Source organism: Magnolia sinica, chromosome 6 (genome assembly GCF_029962835.1).
Source record: "Magnolia sinica isolate HGM2019 chromosome 6, MsV1, whole genome shotgun sequence".
NCBI classification, from domain to species: domain Eukaryota; kingdom Viridiplantae; phylum Streptophyta; class Magnoliopsida; order Magnoliales; family Magnoliaceae; genus Magnolia; species Magnolia sinica.
In genome coordinates, this window is record NC_080578.1 from 4,707,857 (window position 1) to 4,732,625 (window position 24,769).

The 24,769-nt window shown below is 41.7% G+C and overlaps 1 protein-coding gene across 1 annotated transcript; it reads right to left on the bottom strand.

The window, feature by feature from the left end:
* Positions 1-11,570: 11,570 nt before the first annotated feature.
* Positions 11,571-23,762, bottom strand: LOC131248016 (uncharacterized). Its single transcript, XM_058248047.1, has 7 exons — positions 23,495-23,762; positions 23,248-23,349; positions 23,043-23,157; positions 20,232-20,347; positions 15,616-15,804; positions 13,730-13,875; positions 11,571-12,048 (listed from the first exon to the last, which is right to left on the bottom strand). Exons 1-7 carry the CDS (start codon positions 23,617-23,619, stop codon positions 11,867-11,869), a joined length of 975 nt encoding a protein of 324 aa, XP_058104030.1. The 5' UTR covers positions 23,620-23,762; the 3' UTR covers positions 11,571-11,866.
* Positions 23,763-24,769: the final 1,007 nt, after the last annotated feature.

The window sequence follows — 24,769 nt, forward strand, 5'->3', positions numbered from 1 at the left end:
TTCCCGAGCCGAGCCATGCACCTTCTTCACGCTTCACTGTTGATAGGTTTGAGCGAGATGATGTTGTTGATGCAATGCGGCGATTGTTGCAGCAGATCGGCAGCGGCAGCAGCGCGCAGGAGTTCCTCTCCTCCATGGCCGGCATCTTTGCTCAGTGTAGGGGCGACTCCAACTGTTTCACCTATGCCTCCATCCGGGAGTGCCAGTGCCAGTGTTATGCCAGCGGCACATTCGAGCGATTCCAGGCTTGAGACCTCCTAGGAGGCCGAGTATTGGATTGACCGCATCTCTAAGATCTTGAGGCCGCTTCACTCTGAGGTCGAGCAAGTTGAGCTTGCCACCTTCATGTTTGAGAAGGAGGCCGGTTTGTGGTGGGACAGTGTGCTTCGCACTGTCGAGGAGGACTTCGTGTGGTCGTGGCAGGCGTTTGAGGCGCGCTTCCACGAGAAGTATTTCCCGGTTACGTACCGACATGAGAAGGAGAGTGAGTTCCTTCGCCTCCGCCAGGAGGGTTGTTGGTGACGGAGTATGAGAACCGGTTCACTGAGCTATGTCGGTATGTTCCTTTGATCCTGGGTGATCAGCCGATGAGGATGCGGCGTTTTTATGAGGGGCTGCGACCTGAGATCCGATCGAAGATTTGCTGTGCCAGCATTCTTCATATGCGGAGCTAGTGAGCATGTCCTTGCGAGCGAAGCAGGACGGGGATAGGGCGTCCCGCATGCGAGCACCGATGCCTCCTAGGCCGAGACCGGATTTCGGGTGCACCTTTCCTTGGCAAGAGGCCGCGTGTTGATTCTCCTCCTGGGCGCGGCGCCCGCTCAGCAGATGAGAGCCGATCTGAGATGTTCTTATTGTGGAAAGGTTGGGCACTTGGACCGTTTCGGTTTTCCCTATGCGAGCCGGTGGTTTTACTCCACCGCAGAGGGTTAGCCGTCCGATGCCTCCGGTTATTTCTCCTCCTCCTCTTCGATCGGCGCCAGCTCATCCATCCTTCGGACCTGCAGTTCTGGTTTCAGGCCACCTCGGCGGCCCATGGTTCCTCCGCCGAATCGTTAGCAGCAGCTCGTGTTCATGCGCTTTCGGCAGAAGCGCCATGTCTGACTTGGTGCCGAGGTCCTTTGAGGTGACAGCGCATATAGAAGGTATTCCCGTTTCTGTGCTAGTGGATACAGGGTCCACTACTTCTCTTATTTCTTATGCGGCAGTTAGGCGTTTGGGTTTGAGATCTGTTCCTATACATGGAGTGACGCTTACTACCGCTACGGGGATGTCCTCTGCCTTGGGCAAGCGTTGTATGGATTGTTTGGTCGATCTGGGAAGTGGATCGATCCGTGTTGATTTGCTAGTCGCACCGCTTTATCACTACGATGTTATTATGGGTATGGATTGGCTCACGAGGATGCGAGCTGAGATTGATTGTGAAGCTAGATCAGTGACGATCCATGGACCTGAGGGCGAGATTGTTACTTTCCCAGTTCAGGTCAGTTACCCTATTCGTATTGATTTTTATTCTTCTCTGTTGGAGAGTTCGGCCGAGTCGGCGTTGGTTAGTACGCCGGTAGTTCAGGAGTTTGAAGATGTGTTTGAGTCGATTCCTGGATTACCTCCTCAGCGTGAGATTGATTTTGCTATCGATCTTATGCCTGGTGCGGCGCCCATTTCTTTACCCACCTATCGGATGCCTCCGAGTGAAATGGAGGAGTTGAGGAAGCAGATAGATGGTTTGCTAGAATTGGGTTTTATTCGGCCCAGTGTGTCTCCTTGGGGAGCACCTGTTTTGTTTGTGAAGAAGAAGGATGGTTCCTTGCGATTGTGTATTGATTATCGCAGGTTGAATTTGGTAACTGTGAAGAATAAGTACCCCTTGCCCAGGATTGATGATCTGTTTGATCGATTGAAGGGGGCAGGTACTTTTCGAAGGTTGATCTGCGATCGAGGTATCATCATTGCGCGTCGAGGATGGGGACGTGCAGAAGACCGCTCAGGACTAGCTCCGGTCATTATGAGTTCCTTGTGATGTCGTTCGGTCGTACGAACGCACCGGCCGTGTTCATGGATCGATGAACAGGGTATTTCGGCCTTTCTGTTTCGATTCGTCATTGTATTTATTGATGACATCTTGATTTATTCGGCGAGCCGGGCCGAGCACGAGGAGCACTTAAGAGCGGTTTTGGGTACTCTTAGGGAGCATCAGCTTTTCGCACAGTTCAAGAAGTGTGATTTCTGGAAAGAGGAAGTCAAGTTCCTGGGACATGTGGTGTCCAAGGAAGGTATAGCCGTCGACCTTGCCAAGGTAGCTGCAGTGCAGGACTGGAAGCAGCCTGGTTCAGTTACTGAGGTGAGGAGTTTTCTTGGCCTTGCAGGATATTATCGACGCTTTATTCAGGACTTCTCGAAGATTGCCAGACCGTTGTCGCAGCTGACACGGAAGGATTTGAAGTTTGCTTGGAGTGAGCAGGCGGAGTTAGCTTTTCAGGAGCTAAAGGATAAGTTGACGTCCGCCCCTGTGCTAGTATTGCCAGAGCAAGGGGTTAAGTATATTATATATACTGACGCCTCTCGCGTTGGCCTGGGTTGTGTCCTTATGCAGAAGGACAGGGTGATTGCTTATGCTTCGCGTCAGTTAAGGAAACACGAAGAGAATTACCCTACGCACGACCTGGAATTGGCAGCTGTCATCTTCGCATTAAAGCTTTGGAGACATTACCTTTATGGTGAGGAGTTCGAGCTCTTTTGCGACCACAAGAGCCTTAAGTATATTTTCACGCAGCGTGATTTGAATATGAGGCAGCGCAGATGGATGGAAACATTGAAGGACTTCAAGTTCGATGTTTCTTACCATCCTGGTAAGGCAAACCTTGTGGCAGATGCGTTGAGTCGCAAGAAGGCTTTGGAGTTTGCGGCTCCGCTGATGATAGCAGAGTGGGAGATGTTGGAGTTCGTGCGCGATTTTGAGCGAAGCTTACGGTGGTTGAGCCGTATGAGGTTATCGCACACATTCGTGTACGGCCGTTATCGACGAGAGGATCGTTGCGGCTCAGGACAGGATGATGAGCTTTTGGTGAAGATGAGGCGGCGGGTTGGTACAGATGGGAACTCCGACTGGAGTGTTAGTTCCGATGGGGGCCTACGTTTTCGTGGCGGTTATGTGTTCCTAACATCCCTGACTTGAGGCGTGAGGTTCTCGAGTTAGCCCATAGTTCTAAGCTTGCGATGCATCCAGTAGCACGAAGATGTATCGGGATATGAAGAGGTCTTATTGGTGGGACAATATGAAGGTCAGATTGCTGAATTTGTTTCTCGTTGTCTCACGTGCCGGCAGGTCAGGCAGAGCATCGCCGACCTCTGGGTTGCTACCCATGCCCATAGCCGAATGGAAGTGGGATTTCATCTCTATGGATTTTATTTATGGGTTGCCGAGGACGAGAAGGGATTTGACTCTATTTGGGTGATCGTCGATCGATTAACGAAGTCGGCGCATTTCTTACCGATCGAGTCACTTACTCTGCGACGAGTTGGCTAGGTTGTATATCAAGGAGATAGTGCGTCGACATGGATTCCCCTGGAGATTGTGTCGATAGAGACACGCGTTTTACATCTATCTTCCGGACTCGTATCCAGGAAGCGATGGGTGTGGAGTTCAGCATCGCGTTTCATCCGCAAACAGATGGGCGGACGGAGCGCGTGAATCAAGTCTGGAGGATATGTTGCGAGCTTGTGTTTTGGATTTCAAAGACGGTTGGGATGGTCTCCAGTATGTCGAGTTCGCGTATAATAATAGTTTCCAGGCGAGTATCGGCATGGCTCCCTTCGAGGCGTTGTATGGTCGCCGTGCGAGCACCACATTGTTGGGAAATTGGTGAGCGTAGTTTGCTTGGCCCCGAGTTGGTGCAGGTGACTTGAGAGAAGGTTGACATCATTCGGCGTCGACTTCTAGCGGCAGCAGCAGCAGAAGAGTTATGCCGATACGAGGCGTCGACCGCTTGAGTTCGTAGTGGGAGATCATGTTTTTCGAAGGTCTCTCCTATGAAGGGAGTTTTGCGGTTCGGTAAGAAGGAAACGACGCCGAGATTTATTGGTCCATTTCAAGTTTTGGATCGAGTGGGAGCGGTAGCTACGCCTTGCTTTGCCCACACCTCTTGCGGGCGTGCATAACGTATTTCATATCTCTATCTGAAGAAGTACGTTCCTGATCCTTCGCATATTATCAGTTGGGAGCAAGTGCAGTTAAGTGAGGATGCCACTTATGTACTGCGACCGACGCGTATTCTGGATAGGAAGGAGCAGGTACTGCGTAGCAAGGTTATCCCTCTCGTGAAGGTGTTATGGTCGCATCATGGCGTAGAAGAGGCTACTTGAGAATCTGAAGGTCAGGAAGACCTACCCTCCGATCCTCGAGGATTATATGAAGGTATGAATTTCGAGGACGAAATTTTCTTTAGGGGGTAGATTGTAACGACCTTGGAATTTTGTGCTAATCTTTCCTTAAGTAGTTGTTTTTGGGGTAATTAGCGCTTTATTTGATTGCTTGTGAAATTCGCATCAATCACTTTAAATTGTATCTGCATGGCTCTAAACGTGCGATTAGTGAGCGCTACGTTACTCAGATCCGGGATCCATCGCTAAATCCAGGTGGTCTCGGGAATTTTTGGAAGATCTGGATCGGACTGACCGCGCGTCGAAAGTCCGATGGCGATGATCTTAAGTTGTTGCGTCACCGAGTTGGGCTTGGTCTTCACCTCAAAAATCAAGTCGATCGGACTTGGTCGATTTGGTTGAGTTCGAGTGAAGAGTGTGAGAACGGTTGGAATTTAATAAGCTTTTTATGAAATTGAGTCGTGTCGCTTGCGCTGAGCAATCTATCCGTTGGATTTCGACCCAATTTCACCCTCGAACGGATGGTTGGCCCAGGCATATCCTAGTGCTTGTGGACTTGATCGATTTCGGGGACCGTTGAATTGAGTGTGGTCCGCCACGGGTGATCTGAAGAGCCTACGAAAACTCAGCCTGACCTAGATCCATGGTCAGTGAGCTTAAGTCCGACCTTTCGTGGTTATAGGCCCACCAGAAGTGTTTCGTTGGATCGAGAAAGGCGTACTTTGGTTATAACCTAAGTATACCTTGACCCTGGGGTTATTTCCATCATTTTAAGGCCTATATATAGTCCTTAAACCCTAGCTCTCATTTCCATACGAATTTTCTCTAACCCTAGCTTGGAAAGAGAGTGGAAAAGAGAGAGGAAGTGAGAGAGATTGGTTGGTGAATCACCTTGATTCTTCCTTGTTCTTCTTCACCTTTGAATCTTCACTTTGACTCGTTCCTCTGACGATTCTGAGTTCTTTTGGGGTAAGTTAACCTAACCCTAACCTGTGTTAGAGCTTAGATTAGACTTGGTGTTGTTGTATCTCATTTCTATCCTTATTTTAGGGTATTCTTGCGCCGTTGACGAAGGCAACTCGTCTAAATCAGTTCGGCTATTCTTTCCTCGCTTAAGGTGCGGACTTGAAACATATGTTGCGTGATGGAGTCATATCTGTTGACTATATGAGGTCAGAAAAGAATCTAGCAGATCCTCTGACCAAAGGACTATCTAAAAGGTTAGTCAATGATACATCGAAGGGAATGGGGCTGAGCCTAATATATGAGCTGCCAGTGTCGGCAACCCAACCTATACAAGTGGAGATCCCATGAGATAGGTTCAATGGGTAAACAACAAGACACGAGGTAGACGATTGCACTGAGTTGTATGAGCCCCTTCTATGGTGTACAGTGCGAGCAGCAACGTAGAAGGATGAGTTGTTAGAACTCTTAATGAATCAATAAGCCATATATTTAGTGGTGTATACAGTTGCTGCATACACTTGATGGAATTTACCTATATGGGTGTGGAGGTGGAGGCCGCTTCCTATGAGAATCTAGGCGAATTCTCTAGAGTACTCATGAAATCCAGGTAATGGTGTATGGCCGAAACGCACCGAACCGCAGAATCACTTGCAGAGGAAGAGTTGTGTGAGTGGCATGTACTTGCGATCTACATTAAAAGGATTCAGGTTCAAGACTATGGTGTCACCTAATTCCTGTAGACCTGTCTTGCTTACTCTAATGTCGGTTCAAGTCTATGGTGACACCGGCACCATTGCACAACTATTACGCTTTAATCCGAAAGGGTTTTATTTTAAAACATGTGGGGGATTGTTGTATTTTGTTTTAAAATAACATTAAAATTTGAATTTTCAAATTTTTGGTAATTTTCCTCCAATTTTGAAAAGTTGTAGTACTTTTGTGTTGTGGGTTTTGTCCCACATCGGATTTGAAAAAGTAAACTATCTTGTTTATAAGATAGTCTTTTTGCCTAGGGCTTGAGCCCCTTTCAGAGGGCATGTGAATTTGGTCCTGTAGGGGGGCTATGCCAATAGCTCTAATCTATGCCATTAACCACACACGCGCGCGCGCGCCGAGCTTTGCCGAGCTGAGCCGTGCCATGTCGTGCCATGCCGAGCCGAGCCGAGTCCGTGTCCGTGCGCATGCCGAGCCGAGAGACGAGACGGGCCAGGCGGGGGCATGGCGCGATGCGTGCGGTGCGATGTGTGTACTCGTGTGGGTGTGTGTATGGATACTCGCAGAATTGTATGTGCGGGAGTGTACTCGCACTTGCGCCTTTTCGTTTTAAACCAGAGAGATGCGTCCCTTCCGGTTGGTCGCCTCTGTTGGGTTTAAACCCAACGGACCTAACCTTTTGAAAAGGGTGCTTATGCACCACTTCGGAGTCTATATAAAGACAACCGATTCCAGTTTTATATATACGAAAAATTCTTCTCTTATAAAACGCTCTCTGATATTCGGTTTTAAGCATTTTCTACTGAGTTCATCGCTGAGTCAACTCAGCACTTTCGGATTAAACTGCAAGTGGTTCGAGCCCGTGTACAGTGAGTGCACCGCTGGGACCGGGTCATAGTTGTTGTATCCTGGAGGTCGATTGCTCTGGAAACCTGTTGCACTTGGGACGCTGTCCAAGGGGAGCAAATTCGATTTCAAGCCGAGTGATTCAGTCACGCCTCGACTCAATTCAATAAGTTCTTCTTTCTCAAAATTTATTTTCCTTTTTTGATTCTCGATTTTTAATAGTCTATTTAATTCAACCAAATATTCCAACACATTATCCAGCTGGCCATAAGCATTCAGTACACCCACGAGCAGATGGATGCGGATTTTATACTGACAGGTTGCGTAGCGAGTCGGCTACTGAAGTAACGTCACCAAGTTCTGTGGGCCCTACTATAATGTATGTGTTGTATCCGTACATTTTGAGATATCATTCTAAGACATGACCAAAGAATGAGTCAGGTAAAAGTCTGTAATGTACTCCACCACAGAAAACAGTGGGTGTGAGTGATTCACACCCTTGAAACTATCCCAAGGCCCACCATAATGTTTATTTGAAATCCAACCTTTTCAAAAGTTCAAAAAGACATTAAATAAGTGAAAACATAAATACCAGCTTGATCTAAAACTTTTGTGGCCTTTAGAAGTTTTTAATGGTGGGTGTCACTATCCATACTGTTTCCTGTGCTGGGATTCATTGGAGCTTTGGATTTAACTCAGCCTTTAGATATTGTCCTAAAATGATCTCTTCAAATGGTCGGCAGGTGTGGATACAAAACATACATCATGGTGGGGCCCACGGAACTTCGTGACTTCACTTCAGTAGCAAGTCTCGCTGCTCAACCTGTCAGTAGCTAATCCGCGCCCCGAGCAGATAGGCGTTGATGGTTACAGCTTCTTCTGTTTTTTTATTTTCCTTTTCTTTTTTAAAATTTTGTAAACAAAGATGACCCTTTTTTTCTAGTCTTGATATGAAGAAACACTACCAATATATTGTCGAATTTTAAAAATAATAATAATAAAAGAAAATAGATTTTTTCTACAAAACCGTTGCCGCTTTTTTTATTTATTTATTTTTTACTATTGATACGTCAGAACATACTTTTAAATATCTGCTAACTCAAAAAATAATACTATTTAGTTATGTTTGTAGCGATTTTTCTACTATTTTACCCCCATAAGATGGCTACTTGAATGTCCAAAAGCTGTGTGGGGCTCGCTTTGATCCCTTGGAGCTTTGTGAGGCTCGCCCATTATGTATACATGGACCCAAAGGGACGCAGATTGGGTACTACACTCGCCTGTCTCGAGCTGGGGACCAGCAGGGGCGTTGAGAAGCCCACCATGGTATATGGGTTTATTTACACTGTTCATCCATTTTTCCATATCATTTGATGGTATAAACCCAAAAAATGAGGCAGATCCAAGGCTCTAATGGACCACACCACAGGAAGCAGTGGTGATAATGATGCCCACTGTTGAAACCTTCCCAGAGCCCACCGTATGTTTATTTGTCATCCAACCGGTCCATAAGGTCACATGGACCTGCATGAAGGCAAAACACAAATATCAGCTTGATCCGGAGCTTTTGCAGCCCTCAAAGTGGGAGCTTAATCCCCATTGTGTGGTGCAGTTGAGCCTCAGATCCACCTCATTTTTCGAATTTTTGGGCCATATCTAAAATGAGATGGAAAAATGGATGGACGGTGTGGATAAACGCATACATCACGGTGGGCCCTTCATAGGCCCAGCCTGTTCCGAGGTGAGAAAGGGGGGGGGTGGTAGCACCCAATCCGTATCCAATCCTAAGCATACATCTCGTGCGCCACCTGATGATCACCAAACATCCCAAGAACCATCCTTACGAAAAGCTTTCGCGGAAGGCATCAAGGAAGAAAGCACAATCACGCCCAAACCTAGTATATATTTTTGTGGCCCGCCTAAATTTCAAAATGGCTTTTGAGTTTGAGTGGGTTCCTTTATAATAGTGGGGCTCACCTTCACTCATCAATAGGGGTACAGTTCACGGATTTTGAAATGTGGGCCAAACATGAACTAGGCCCCACAATGATGATCGGATTCCTAAAATAATAATGACCATACGATCATTAGGTGGGTACATAGAAAACTATGCACAATCATCCAAAAACCTATTAACTTGACTTCATGTTGGCATCGTGATAGTATTGGTCTGATTTTTGTGGTGTCCCACTTATACGCTTAGTGACCCTTTCGGACAGGTTTGATGCAACCGACACTGAACTGGGCCCACCCTTATTTTACAAACGTTGCAGAGGATCCGGCCTCAACAAGTATATTGAACCTGATGGACCCAATTTAAAATATGGGAAATATTGTACAATTGGGACAATTACTCAGTCATCCAAACGTTGATAAGATGCGAGTAATGGCTCTGCATAAAAAACTACCAAATGGGAGGGTTTCAAGCCTTTTTTTAAAAAAAAAAAAAATGTTTTAAGACGGCGTTCACCCAACTTGGTAGTTTTTATGGTCCAACTACTGCATGGTATCAATATAACCTAGAAAAAGCTAGTGTAACTCGCAGGGCATCAGGTCATGACCACCATTTATTTGGGTAAGGCATGAGATCCACCACGTCCATCAGGTGCACCACCCTCTGTTTTTCTTCTTGATTTTAAAATTTGGTCCGATCCAAAACTCAAGTGGGCCACACCTTGTATTGTCAAAAGTAATTAGGAAAAAAAAAAGCTTATTGATGGTAATTACAATGAGCCTAAGGACTCAAATTTAGAGGGTAACTGATCACATACGGACACCTATACTATGCCACTATTTTTGCTACAGGGTTTTTCTAACCATTGTACCCGTTAATTGGGAGGACTGATCGCCCATAAATCACCTACAGACACCTGTACCGTGTTTTCAGCCACGAGATGCAAAAAAGGAAATATAGAAAATTGGAATGTCTCACTTGCAAATAGTTGCAAGTGCAACAATTTGTGGTGTAGCCCTCCCCCGTTATTTATAACATTTAATCGGTCCAAGAGGGATGCCCCATAATGAGAATAGAATGCTCAAAAATCACGCCAATCCCACCATCAATCGGAATGAATTTTTGGGCATTCCATTTTCTAGGTGGGACAACATTACTAGATGGATTGGATGGCATGCATACAACATGGTGGGGCCCAAGTAGCTAGTTGCACATTTTTCATCTACAACTGGTTATGTTGTGTGGTCCGGCTTCATGGCTCAATGGTAGACAGACTGTTTCAACACTGAGATCATGGGATCGAGTGCCCATGTGGTGTATGAGTATGTGTGGTGTGGGTGTGGGTGTTAAGATGTCAGTAGTTCCCCGGTCCACAGATGGATGATGTTGATCACATACATAAATGCAACATGTAGCTGAGGTAGAGCTTGATAACTTAGTTAAATGAGTGTGACGTCCTATACGATTTTCTGTTCTTCATTTTCTTAATCAGAGGAATTAAGGTGTACTTGCAGCCATAGGTAGTGGGCTCTTGTTTGAGAGATGTGGTGTCCCAGTGTCCCAAAAAAGCTAGTCTGAAAATAATTATCTGATGTTCCGCTTTTTCTCCCCATTAATTCCACAAAATCCGACAAAAAAGAAAACGAAAAGGAGAAAGACAGAACCTGGGTGGATAGCAAACTTGAAAGCATGACAAGATATTCATCAACAGCTATGAGAGAGCAGTTGCCAGCAATGCTCAATCCAATCATTGACGGAGGGAGCAGATACTACGTTTAAAGGAGCAGGAAAAAAAGAAGGAAAATCGTGTGTTTTGAATGTGAAATAAGCATGAAATATTTGACAACAGAAATGAAACTCGTCACCAGTCACAGACAGTGACACTATCTAATCAACAGTTGAGAACAAAAGGAACACAGTTCTGAGGGCAAAATCACAAATATATGTGGTTGAAGATCAAGGTATTTCGTATCCGTAACGGTGGCTGTAACGGTCACCACCATTACTGATATGGGTATCGGCTGTAACGGCCGATATGGGAGCGTAATGACTGTTACGACCACTATAATGGTTGAAAATTTTCTTTTGCCCGAAAAATTCTGAAAAAATATTTAGAAAATCAAGAATAATGTAAATATTACAAATATGTATTCATTTTTTGTATGGAACATGTTTATGGTAGTGTAACGGTCCACTCTTTGGTGGGACTGTTGTATCGGGCTGTCTAGTGAATTTGTAAACATGATTATATGTATCTAATGTTTACACATCACAATCAAGCATTAAAACTAGAAATAAGAAAAATTGCATAAATACTATTTTTTCAAATTTTTTTTTTAAAAAAGGCCATTGGAGCTTCTATTCGCCCAAATCACTTCAATCTACGATTTTAATATTTAAAACTATAGTAAGAGTGGTCAAAATCTATTGTAAAATGATTTAGGAGAGTTTTTGAAATGAGAAAAGTATAAAAAAGGGGAGAAAATAGATTTGAGTAGGAGAAAAAAAAAGTGGCTGTTTTTCGACCGCTACAAGGGTAATGGTCATTATGCCCCGTAACAGCCTTTACGTCCACCGTAAAGGCCGATACGGTCCCAAAAAATCAACTACCCCGTATCACATCATGGTCATGACCGTTACCTATACATATTAACCTTTACGGGCGTATCGTAACGGATACAGAACACCTTGTTGAAGATAGACGAACAGAGAAACCAACAGCAATCAAGTTAAGAGACTATGAAAGGCCATTCTGGACACCTTAAAATCTGCAACAGATGGCCTTCAAATCTTACTTGATTCGGGACCAAAATTCCATTGTTGCAGCAGTGTATACGTCGTACAGATATATTTTCTTTCTGGGTAATATGTTTTGCAATACATATAGGTCTAAATTTCCCCACATATAATGACAAAAATAATCTCAAGGCAATATGAAAAAACAGAACATCTTCCATAGCAGTTGGAGTTCACATACCAACACGGTAGGGTGTAGGGGAGAGATTCTCAGGCACTCAAAGACATCGAAACTATTGAGGAGAGCTTGATCTTTTCGGTTTTCTTTGAACCTATAGGCTGAAACTGAACCTCAGTGCTTGACTTCACCGTTGCTTCGTTCCACTCAGGAGCAGACATTCCCTCAATTCGAAAATCGCGGGGAGCATACAACACTTGTACCTTTGATCTACCTGCATATTTTAGATGAAAATCAGTCAGAAATGAGGCAGATTGCTATGCGAGGAGAATTGGATGGAGCTATCAGCCTACAGAATGGCTATATTGACACCACCTCATGTTAGCAGGAGTCATCTTTTTCATCTGTGTTGTTATTTATTGTACTTGAGCAATTTTGTTTCTCCACCTAACTTCTCACAGTAACAAAGACCACCATCTTGAAAGGCATTTTTTGAGATTTATGTAAATTCATATCAATCCCACAAGCATTTAAAAGCTAATTTTTAGGATGTGATATTAGAGTAGGTTCTGATGTCCTTACTAATATGTGAAGATGCTATCTTTGTGCTTCAGTTGTTGACATTCACAACATCTCACCTATCATCTCATCGGCCTCCTCGTTCGCTTCAACGGAATGTTGACCATATAATACAGATAGTCAGATGGTTTGACAAGGAAGATCATGGAACTTGATTATCCCATGTCCTCAAATGCTTAGTCAAAAAACAACACAGTCATTTTACAGAAAGGCAATGGCAACGGGCCAGTGCCAGGCCAAGCAAATGAAGAATTTTGACTACGCCCGCAATTTGCCTGACACATGCAATTCAAAAATGATAGCCAAACTGCCATCCCTATGTACAACATCTAAACCCATGATCAGATGCTGAAAATAATAGGCAAACTCCCACTGTTTCAGGTCGGATTACATGTGCATTCATCATGCTGGTTGATGAAATAGTATTGCTGATATTTTTTGTATTGCAGGTTAGTAATACAGGAAAAAATACTGCTTCAGTTGATATTATCAATAATATTGCTGATATTTGTGATATCGATGGCAACCCTCTGAAATAAATACACTGTATTGTTGATACATTTGCTAATATCGCTGATGTAATCGATAATATTGCCAATACCATCGGTAGTACCTACAAAACTCCAGAAAAAAAAAAAAAACCAAAAAAACCCTATTTTTCAAAAGGGATCTCTTCCTACGTCTGTTTTAAAAGAAGTGCATTTGCTGAATTATTGCATTATTTCTTAAATTAATGGAATAAAATCATGTTAAATTAACTATTTTTATCCAGCAGCACATAGTTTGGGACCCTACAAAAAAAATCTATTATATATAGTTGATTTTTTGTAATATATTAAATTAAATATTTTTATCCAGCAGAACATAGTTCGGGACCCTACACAAAAGGAATCTATTATGTATTAGTTGATTTTTTGTAATATAATTGAGTCATAAGTGTATAATCATGTGTCTTTTAACATCCCCTGAAGTTCCACTGAAAAATTCCACATTTTCCCTAATGTTCTTCTGTCAAACAGCAAGACATTTCTCAGTATCTGTGATGTTATCATCGAGATTGATACATGTTTCAGTATTCCAGGTCTCCAAACTTGTAAAAACAACGAGATCTTTAGCAATGGTTGATGATGCATCCCTGGTATTCAAAGGCTAATGATACTACCCACTATTTACACCCACCGTGATTGATAGTGGGGCTTAGACGTTCTACTTTTGGTAGTCGAATACTACTGAACTGTACTATCATAATTCATAATACCAGAAGTACAAACAAAAGGTTGCTGCTATCAACAAACACAGGTATGGACATCACTTCCCACTATTATACTATTTGAACCACTTTAACAGGAAATCCAACAGAATACTTCTGAACTTACCTAAACCACTAAACATGGTTGACCTTTGGATGATCAACCGGCTGACTTTTGATCTCTTCACATTTCTCAACGCCTGCATATCTTCATGCTTTCCCTTAAAATCCGAAAATTCTCCAAGAACATACTTATCACCTTTAAGCTCCAACCTACAGCAATTTGAAGCAATTTCAGTTAGTCTTTACTTGTCATAAAATCCACTTAGAATTAAAACAGAGATAAATACAGGGATAGAAATTTCCTGATGTTCAACTGCTGGAAAAGAGATGGATTCCGAGTCATGGATAAGTCAACAAAATCCCAAAACCTAGATGTGTAGGTAATCAGTTGAAAGGACTGGCATGTGCTGGCAGGAAGTACAATCTGTAAAAGGGGCGCCTGTGTTTCAGGAAGCTATAAGTATACAAAGGGAACCTCGGCCAGAGAGATCTAAGGAAAAGAGTAAGGGGCTGTGGATATCTTGCTGGGAAGGAAGACACAACAAGGATTGAGATAAGGAATAGGCTTGCTATAGAAGGGGTACTTACATGCATATGCAATCCCTTCCCAGTTGTTAGTTGTAATCGTTTCTTTTATTATATTTGCAGTTAATGTCATTTATCAGAAATCATTAAAAATAGCAATGAATATCACTACCCAGTTTTCATAAAGGGAATTTCAATGAACAGAAAACACATGCATGATAGACAATTACAATCTTGTATCTGGAGAAATCTTATACTTCTGTTTTTATTCTTATACTTTTATTTATTTATTTTCTTGTTTTTTAATAATGAAGATACCTTATATTGGAATAATCTTTCACAGATTACCCTTTTCTCATATACAGTTTTCACTTCTCATATATTTCAAAGCAGCAATTGATAGTAACACCTGAGACCGTACATAGCCATTGCAAGTTTTAAGTTTCTCCATAGCCTTCATGTCTAATGCAACATGCCTGTGCCTCATACTGCTGCAAGCAGGAGATACTGCACTATAGCACAAGTTAAGATGATAATTTTTTCCAGTGAACTTACCTCAGAATAAAAAACTGGCACCCATCTCTTTTGAGAAAAAAAAAAAAGTACAATTTTTATTTATTTATTTTTTTAAATGTTTCTTATCAGAGGCTGAGTCGAACATCAGAGAAGAACTAGGCCAAATTTTATGAAACGTTCTGAGAAAATGAAACTTCCATGGAAGAGAAGCAAATGAAACACTTCCATAAAAAGTTCTCATAGAATCGATGCATTCTATACATGCTGAAGAAGAAGAAGAACAATTACTAATACATATTATCTATAAATCACAAGAGGAACTAGTTTCATCGTAGTACCATAAATATTTCCAAGTAAAATTGGCTTGGTTCTTGACATGGTATTCTTTCAATTGAGGAATCTATCCAGGAAGTCCCATTTCCTTTTCTTTTTTCTTTTTTATTTTTGAAAATTAGCCCCATTTCCTTTTCCCACATGGGTGAGGCATGGAAGCTCGAGAGTGTTGATAGACCATAGCTTCTTCTTGGGATTCGTCTCCCATTTGGTGTAATATTTCCCTCTTTCTAACAATTTTTTTAAAGGATCTTTCTAATAAAATTTAACTAATCAATATTTAAAAATTAAAAAAAAAATTAAAAAAAAAAAAAAAAAAAAAAAAAAAAAAAAAAAAACCATCATTATCAAGAGATGCTCAACCAGATGAACATAGAAAGGATGGCGATGCCACGCATTTGATTGGTATATAATATTACCATATGCCTGTCTTCTATGATGGAAGACAAGCCCTTGATACAAAAATTCATACCTACATTTAGATAATTGAAACATTAATATAATTTGTAGGAGTCATTGAGATCATAGTTAGAAGTTAATAGATATCAAATTAGTAAAGTTTAGACGGGAACGAACCTATCCCACATTGGTGCTGTATTGAGAATGAAATGAAGCTTCTGAAACATCCCATCCAGTGTTTCACTCTTTCCTCCACGAAATGCATCCTTGATCCAACTAGAAAATCCGATTTTTGATTCAGGTTTAAGCTGCGTCCACTCGTCAAAGGAAATGACCTCTGGCAGGAAACTTATCGCATGTGTGGTCCTAGATGAATGTGACAAAATCCAGTGCATAAGTTGATGTAAGAGCATGAGAACATACAACATAAATTTTTGCCAAGAATTACTTACAAACCTACTAAACAGTGTTGTACTATTGGCTACCTTTCCCTATTTTTCAGCAAGCCCGACATCCATCCTATTTTGTCCTAAAAATACTTGAAACACATTTGGAAGCTGAAAGGAAACAAATCCTAAGACTTGAAGCACATTTACCTTGGAGAATGTGTTTTTGCAAAATGAATTGCACCAGGCAAACAATCCAGGGCCAGGGGCTAGGTATATTTATTTGAGCAGAAAGAAAAACTTCATCTATTCTCTCACTGGTTATTAAAAACATGGAGGATTATTATCAACATTTTCAATTGCTTTTTGCTCACTGGACATACTATAGAGATTATCACAGAACTATACTGGAAAGGGGGAAATGCTTCACAGATAACATGGCATACAATGGAATAGAATGTAAATCAAGTCTAACCCTTTATCCGAGTGTATAAATACTGTAGACCGTATCCTTGCATGCATGTTACTCGGCATTTCAATATTTGCTGTCTTATGAATAAATTGGATATTCAATTACAAGGTTTTTTAAAAAAATAATAAAAAATAAATAAAAATAAAAGAGCCCTGAAACAATTCTTATGGACATTGGAGACGCAGATCATTGTGTGCAAGGCCACTTCAAAAATAAATAAATAAATAAAAATACAGCCACTTCACAAATTATGTGCCACGTTGGAAGTGGCACTTCTCTTAGGAACAATTGCAAAACTGCAAAATAATCATGTGATGTCTCCTAAAGTGGATTAACAAAACATCCAAGTTCATAAACATGACGCAGACATGAATGCCAGGTCCAAGCCTAAGCATTGGCACAGGCATAAACACTGCTCATGGAAGAAACAGGAGATGAAGTGGACCAAAGCAGTCCCAAACAGGGCCATCCATCAGCCCAAGAGTTACAGCAAAAGTGGTCCGGATTCGGCTACCCTAAGGAGAGGCATTATGAAGCAGCCTAAAGTCAGCAGCATGCAGACTCTGGAGCAATTTTGGATGTCCAAAATAGAGGCTGACATCGGCCCATGCCAAAATCATCACTCCAGTTGCAAAAGATGTTCCCCACAGCTAAAACACTGCGTACAGTTGTTTAAGATTCCAAGACACATTTGTTGCATAAGCTTTATTGCTATTTTTCAAGTGGATTGGATGACCAAAATCTTACTAAGTGGTTGCTATGCCACTTGACTCTTAGTTTTTGGTTTTTCTTACGGTTTCTATAAATGGTTTTATTGCTTTGACAAAAGTCTTTGTTTAGAGGTATGATAATGACTGACATTGGTTTCAATCAGGGGCTGGGATTAACTAAGCCTTAGGGATAGCTTAGGGAGGTATGGAGGACTGCTGCTTTAAAGGGTGTTTGGTTGCTGGGTTTTGATTTTCCTGGCATAAGCAATTCCCTGCTGCTTCAAGTTGGTTACCACATTTTTTTAGCTTCTGTATTCCCCGGGAAATCTATTCCCCAACATCTTCTCAAATACCTTTAGCTGGGGAAAAGAAAATCGGAAAAAGTCAGAAAAAGTTTTGGGATTGCTTGGCGAATATAAATCCCACAACACCCTCCTCTTTCCAACATCTTTAACATCTCTCTATCAACATCTTCCTCAAAAAACATCCCTGCGCAACAACAACAAAGGTAGATTCAATCCCTCGTGCCTTTTTTGTTCATTTTCTATGATGATGGTGGTCATGTATTGCACCATGATGTTACATGTTTTCTCAATGGATTAATGGCCAATCAAAGAAACGGACCGGATCTATACCATCCATCTTGTGGCCCTACTTGAGAACCACTCATCTTGTACACCCCACTTTGGAAATTGAATGATCAAATCATCCAACATGGGCTCCACACGGATTTTTTATATCTCCCAAAGAAACATAGCCACAACATCTATATGCATGTTCATGAATAGCGGTCATGTGTCTATTTGTGAGTGTCAATATGTAGAGATAAATACAAACACTAGCTAAGTCACAAACCATGTATGCATATGGAAAGACACATGCTACATACATGTAATGTGAGCATGTAGTAATGATAGAAGGAATTATAATGTTCCACTCAGAAGCAAATCTACAGCTTGCTACGGCACAGTATGTGAGGGGCCCATGGTTCAGTAATCCATTCATTTGATCTTATGAAGCTCACTGTGGATGGGGGAAGCGATGGAAATTTCTCGTGTTGAAAGATCCTGATGCAGGACAATTAATCACTTGCTCTAAAAGCTTGAACTGATAAAGCATGGTGAATTAATCCTTTTATCTCATAGCCCAAGCCCCACATCCCATGGGTTAGGACCTTGACCGAACCCCCCTCGTGGGCCCCACATTACATGGGTACCACCTCACACGGGTGGGGCCTTCTCACACGAGCCACCCGCCTCACACGGGCTGCCCACCCTGTGTGTGCCCATGCATCCCACAGGCAACCCCACTCGAGGCCGGTGTGAAAATGCCCTTGCATTAGATCATAAACCTTGACTGTTTTCCATTTCTTCCATTGAATGCAAATCATCAATCTATTGTGTTCACTGTCTATTTCTTGGCTACCAGTCAACGGGCTGGATCTCCCAATATGTGGGAATGTATCTCACCTGAGGGTCCATCAAGTCAACAATTTGGATCACCAAATGATAAGCCCCATATCTATGGAACCTCCAAGTCAATTATAGTGGTAATGATTTGGTCATTAATCTAGACCATCCAAGTTCCAACCCATAGGCCACATTTCCATTGCCCGTGCTTCTGAATTATATTGGTGCTATGTTTAAATTAACAACAATTTCCCAGGCAAACCCCAGTGTGTGAACCAGACAAACTTTAAACTTTCCCACGAAAATCTAAGTGTGAACCAAACAAGATTCAGACATCCCAGGTTCCCCCAGGAAAACCCATTGTGTCAATCAAACATCATTTAACATTTCTGAGGAAATTCTAAGCCAATTTTAACATTTCTTAGGAGACATAAAAACCAGGGAATGAATTCCCCAGCAACCAAACAGGGCCTTCTAATAGTTGGAAATTCCATCCTTCAGGGATCTTTTCGGTTAAATCTCTGTACACCAGAATTTCTAGCTTCTCTTCCCAGTATCATGATAACACACTTCTCCAGTTTAGTTCCTCAGCGCTCCCCAAAAAGTGGCTGTCTTTGCTTGGTTAGCTGGTAGAAATTGCATTCTTACTCTGGACAATCTGTGCAAAAGAACCATTATCCTTTCCAACTGCTTGCTGTGCTATAAGGCTGAAGAATCCATGAACCACATTTTCATTCACTGTGACTTCACTGGGGCAGTTTGGTACAATGTTCTGCAATCACTCAAAGTTCTCTGGGTTATGCCGGCTGAGATCAAGGATTTGTTCATACCTTGATGGTCAAATGGTCACAAGGGTAAGAACTCCAAATGGGACCTCTCACTTCTAGCTGTCCTTCGGAGCGTTTGGGCGGAAAGAAACGACCACTGTTTTCGGGACAAAAGTAACTCTATTTCTGGGGTTTCCAGTAGGGTGTGGTCTCATGTAAGAGATTGGAAGTTTTGACAATCTTTCTTGGGCTCCAGATGCCTTCTGGCTGTTGTATTCTATTTTTCTGTTGTTTCTTCTTTTTTGGCCTTTGACTTTTATAAAATCAGTATCTTTCAGGAAGAAAAAAGTGGACATTGTGGGGTTTTGGGCTATTGGGACCTATTTATCTAGCTGAATAATTTCTTTCCCCTTCATCGCTTGCATATATGGCACTGGTATGATTTGAAGTTGATTTTTCATTAATCGAATTAATCTGTACTTACTGGAAATCATCATTAGTGCCTTGAATATCATTTGTAGCTGCTGGAATTTTGAAATATTGTTGCTAGCAATATTTTGCGGAAATTTATCTCAGCTAACAAAATTACCATGCCTATAGAAGAAAACAATTAATCAGGAATGTTAAATCCCTTTATTGACTGCGTGAGGTTGTGATTTCTGGTTGATGGAAGAAGAAAGGGAAATGCAAAAACATTGGATATAATTTTCTAAAATTATGTATTCAAACACCAAGCCTCAAGCTTTCAAGCCTAATTTGTGCCGTGGATAATTTTCTGACAACAGAAATCCATCTTGCTGCATCATGAGATTGGATATAAATCATAGTAATCTGTATATTATGCATAAGTTAGTATTTCTAGAATTGAAAAAAGAACGTCATAGAATAAAATGTAACTAATAATTGAACTCCATTTGACCTTTTTGTGGTTTTGAACTTCTGCAGGAAATTATCACCCAACATAAATAGAGGTTAATGATAGCTGACAATGCAGTTTAATGAGCAATGCTATTTTGAATGTCCAGCATTAAAAGTTGTTAGGCACACACCTGCATTTTGGATTTGGGAGGACAACCTTTCCAATCAAACATCCTTCAGGCAAAGTTACCCCCCTTTGTTCCAAGTATGATTCAAGAATTGCAACTTGTCTTTTAGTTTCCAATACCTAAGAAATAAAAGTATATAATAAATAAAAATAAATAAAATGGTAGTGTGAAATTGCAATATTTGATGGTAGAAAGGAAAAAAAAAAAAAAAAGTTCAGCTTTCCCTTCCCATTTCTGCTGGTGTTTGTGCGTGTGGTTGGTGAGTGGGTTGGGGTGAGCATCAAAAGGACAGGCTAATTCTTTCTTTCCAAATTGACTAAATGCACACAAGGAGACATAACCTCCATAAAGTTTCTCCTCTTCTTCCCCAAACAACCTCCCTTCCAAACTTGGAAAAATGACAGGTTTATGCTACGCGTTACCCAAAAGAACCTCAAACTGATTGAAGAATCCCCACCAAATTTCAAAAGAGAAGCCACAATGAATGAAAAGGTGCACCACGGTCTGCGTGCCCGAAATACAAAGGACACACTAGGAACAATCAGATTTTTGCTTCGCAAATGATTTGTAGTGAAAATTTTATCCCTTCCCACAAACCAGCCAAATATGAACACCCTGGGAACGCCCGAAATCCTCCAGATGAAGGTCATAGGGGCTACCACAAGGAAAATCCTTTTAGGTCCTTGGAGTGTTTGGGGAAGGATGAAATGATTTATCTCTTAAGAGAAGGGTTGTCTCCCAAGGGATTTCTTCTCATGTTTTAGCAAAGTGGACAAAAGAGGTGCTATAGTTTTCCCAAAGGTTCTATCGGTTGTATGATAAGAAGAGATAAGATGATTTTTACTTGTTTACTGTGAGTTTATTTCTCTCAATCTGTAATCTCCAAATTTTGCTAGTGGAACGATTTGCCGATAGTTCCCCATATATGTAGTCAAAATGTGACAAACAACCTAAATCTCATGTCCCATTTACTTTTTTATACATAACAAAGATTTATGAAAACAAAAGAGAGGCGATACTACCCCTTTTTTATTGGCAAATGTCACTGATATACAAGGTTTATATTTTTACACCTTTGGTCAAACAATTGGCTGAATTAGTGTCAAAGATTTTAGAGGAAACAAATAGTTGGATGATCTGTGTTTACTCTCTAAAAGTTACCAAGAGTAATAACTAATAATTAATTTTTTTTAGCCACATCTGCTTATAATTTCAGGGACAATAAAGAATCCCACACTTGCACATCAAGGATAGCAATCCCTCTGTTCTTTTTCCCATCATTCCCCATCCAGGATAGTTGTTGCACCTACCGAATGAAAAGGTGCTCATATGGCAGTTCACCTTTCTCCACCTGTCCAACCCCTTTTGGGCCCCACTCCACATCGTCAACCCTTTTTAAGTCTGTCAACCTCCTCAGACAGAACATGGTTTCTGTCTCCATGGATTTGACCGTTTTCCTTTTATCTTTCAAGCTAGCAAAAATTCAGGCACAGAGGGCCTTATCAACCTTGGAGTGCCAATTGAAAAGGCCTTCTCACCAAAATAGACATCTTCCTGCCAGATCAAAGTCTCAAAAGGTCTCTCCAACACTTATTCTTAAATTCATGTATCTGGTCATGCGCTTTGACGTCTCAACCAAAACTTTGATGTGGCCCAAACCAATATCAGTTCCATCTATAGAGAGTGGATTGATCTCAAACACCTGGCACACAATGGACCCCATTTAAAGAAAGGTCCACTTCTCCAGGCATGCAGGAGAATGCAAGCAGCCTTAATCTAGGCCCTCGATCTCCAGAGGGTTTTTTTTTTTTTACCATGGAACTTTGTCCCTGCATTGGCACAGGAGTGGCAGATGAAAATAACAATATCTGCAGCAATCCCTTTCACCAAAATTTCCGGATAAACCCATAATACCATTAGCCCAATGCCCAATATCTCCTTCTCCTGGATCACATATCAATAATTTATACAAGCGGTTGAAGCGCTTGCATGAGCAGGAGCTCGGTTTGCTTTCCAACATGGACAATAGCATTTTAACATTATCTCTAATGGAAAGAAGTTATTTTAAAAAAAAAAAAGGTGCGGTCTCTGATTTATCTGAGTCATTTTGTCAATAAAAAATCGTCTCATTCATTTTGACATACATGACAAATCTTATGCTAATGTGACCTTACAACTAACTATGAATCAATATTTGAAATACCACTGATGCTGAATCCCAAGAACAGAAACCATCAGTAGTTATCATCTTCACAGTCTACCATCCACTCTGAAACATCATACATGATACATCTTTCTATGATGTTTGCTCCAGTCAATCTTGCAATGCAAGATGACGAAACAACTCTGATTCCTCCAGGCCAGTTTTCAAGTCACTAATGAAGCTGGTAACTGACTTTTTTGGCTTATCAGTTTGGTAAGTGAATTTAACACACTAATTCAATACTTTAGGTTGCGTTTGGCTCAGGCCATGAGAAAAATAATCCACAAATTTTGAAATTTCTACTGTTAGTAGAGTTTCAAAAAATCATGAACAGAGCTCTCTCTTCCTGATAAAACACAAAGGAGCCCTAATTTGTGATTTCTGGGAAAGTGGAAACTCTATCAAGAATGGAAATTCCAAAATCACAAATTATTTTTCTCCACTCCAATCTCCAGGAGCCCAATGCAGCCTTAAGCGACACTACCCTCTTTGATACAAAGTTTCCGATCCAAAATGCAAAGCAATTTTGGCAGTTGCATTGCCTTCAGTAGGCATAAAGTCTATACATAACACGGCAACATATACGAAAAGAAATTTCTGAGCTGACTCACAGGGTCCGAATGCCTCTCCGTCTTGTGCCTTTTCTCACTTGAACAAATCCAGCTTCCATCATTGTCAATGTCTATAAGTCCGGAGAAGTTCCTAACAGCAATCACCATTGCCGCTCTAAAACATAATCCCAAGAAACGGATTTTAGCCTTCCAATGAAATAAATACAATTTCTAGAAACGAGAATTCATGAAAAGAAGGAAATACCCTTTGGTAACAAGAACCATATCGATACTCTGTCGGGAACTGCTATCGGTGTCTGGAATTCGAAGCCCAACATACACTTTCCCACCATAGAGCTTCTCAATTCTGGAGAATCAAAATGAAAAAAAAAAAAATAGGAAGAGAGAAACCTAAAATTAGAAAATTGATAAAAGAAATCCATCCGTTCGAATTAGGGTTTCTACTGATCGGGACAAAATGAGAGGGAGGGAGAGGGAATTAGGGCACCGACCTGTTTGCGACATGGAAGATGACGCTGGAATCGCCGGTGATCTGCAGGACATCTTCGTCGTCTTCGCAGAAGAACCGCCGGAAAATTCGGAAGAAGACCAGTCCACAAAGGATCTCTATCCACATGCTGCTGCGATCGGCGCCCGCAAGCTCAAGACGAGGCCGGAAACTGACGGAACCGGCGCCGTAAGCAGGAGAGAGAGAGGGAGAGAGAGATTATCTGCTGCTGAAATGAGAATGGAACCTGAATCTTTGAAATGCGGGAACGATTGCTACGGTTGCTGCTAAATAGCGTGTATCAATTCGGGTGTGCCGGTAATAAATCGGTAACGGAGTCCGAAATAGGAGGCGGGGTCGGTTTGGGCCCTAATCCCCTGAGCCCTGTATCTAATGGGCGTGGCTTCATTGGATCCCCAACAAAGGGGCCTACCTTAATATATATGAATTACATCCATTCCGTCCATCTGTTTTAAAACTTCATTTTAGGGTAGAATTTAAAAAATGAAGAAGATCCAATTCTTAGGTGGACCACACCACAGGAAACAATAGTGATTCAATAACCACCATTAAAAACTTCTTGTGGACCACCAGAATATTTACTTTCCATCCATCCTGTCGGTAAGGTTACAAAGACCTGGATGAAGGGACCACAGGAATATCAGCTTGATCCAAACCTTTTATGGCCCACAAGAAGTATTCAATGGTCAATCACCACTCTTCCAGTAGTGTGGTCCGATCTTCTTAATTTTTTGGATCATACCTTCAAATGAACTGTCAAAACGGATGGATGGCATGGATGTAAGGGCACATACATCACGGTGGGCCCCAAAGTCAGGGATCCACCAAAGCCCTTCCCGGCCCCAATTGGACTAAAAAGGACTCAACCGTGGCCCTCGAAGAAAAAGAGCAGCCTGAATTAATAAAAGGTTTGAAAATAAACTAAATCGAAGAAATTTTTGTGGTATTCCCTTCGTCCGCAACAAATCCTATCACATAAATTGGCTTTGATCACCATAGTTTCATGACTACTTTCCAAATTGTTTGAATATATGTAGTATGGATATCCAAGTTAGATATAAGCCTCCAAAATTGCAATATCTGGGCCCTGGCCAAACCGCTGGCGGCCCGAAAGCACTAATACTCTTATGCCATGCTGGATGAGAAAGGGAAGTTCAACCCTCTGTAGTAGACATGTGCCAGATCCGGAGGTAAGTCTGACCTATCCACCGGATCGTCTGGTGAATACGATCCATACATATTGTTAGCCAGTGGTGAA

Excerpts from the sequence above, each read along its gene's own strand:
- LOC131248016 (XM_058248047.1), bottom strand. The coding sequence starts at position 23,619 with ATGTGGATAGAGATCCTTTGTGGACTGGTCTTCTTCCGAATTTTCCGG. Across the intron at positions 23,350-23,494 it reads ATCTTCCATGTCGCAAACAG|AATTGAGAAGCTCTATGGTG; the intron begins GTCGGTGCCCTA and ends TTGATTCTCCAG. Across the intron at positions 23,158-23,247 it reads ATGGTTCTTGTTACCAAAGG|AGCGGCAATGGTGATTGCTG; the intron begins GTATTTCCTTCT and ends ATTATGTTTTAG.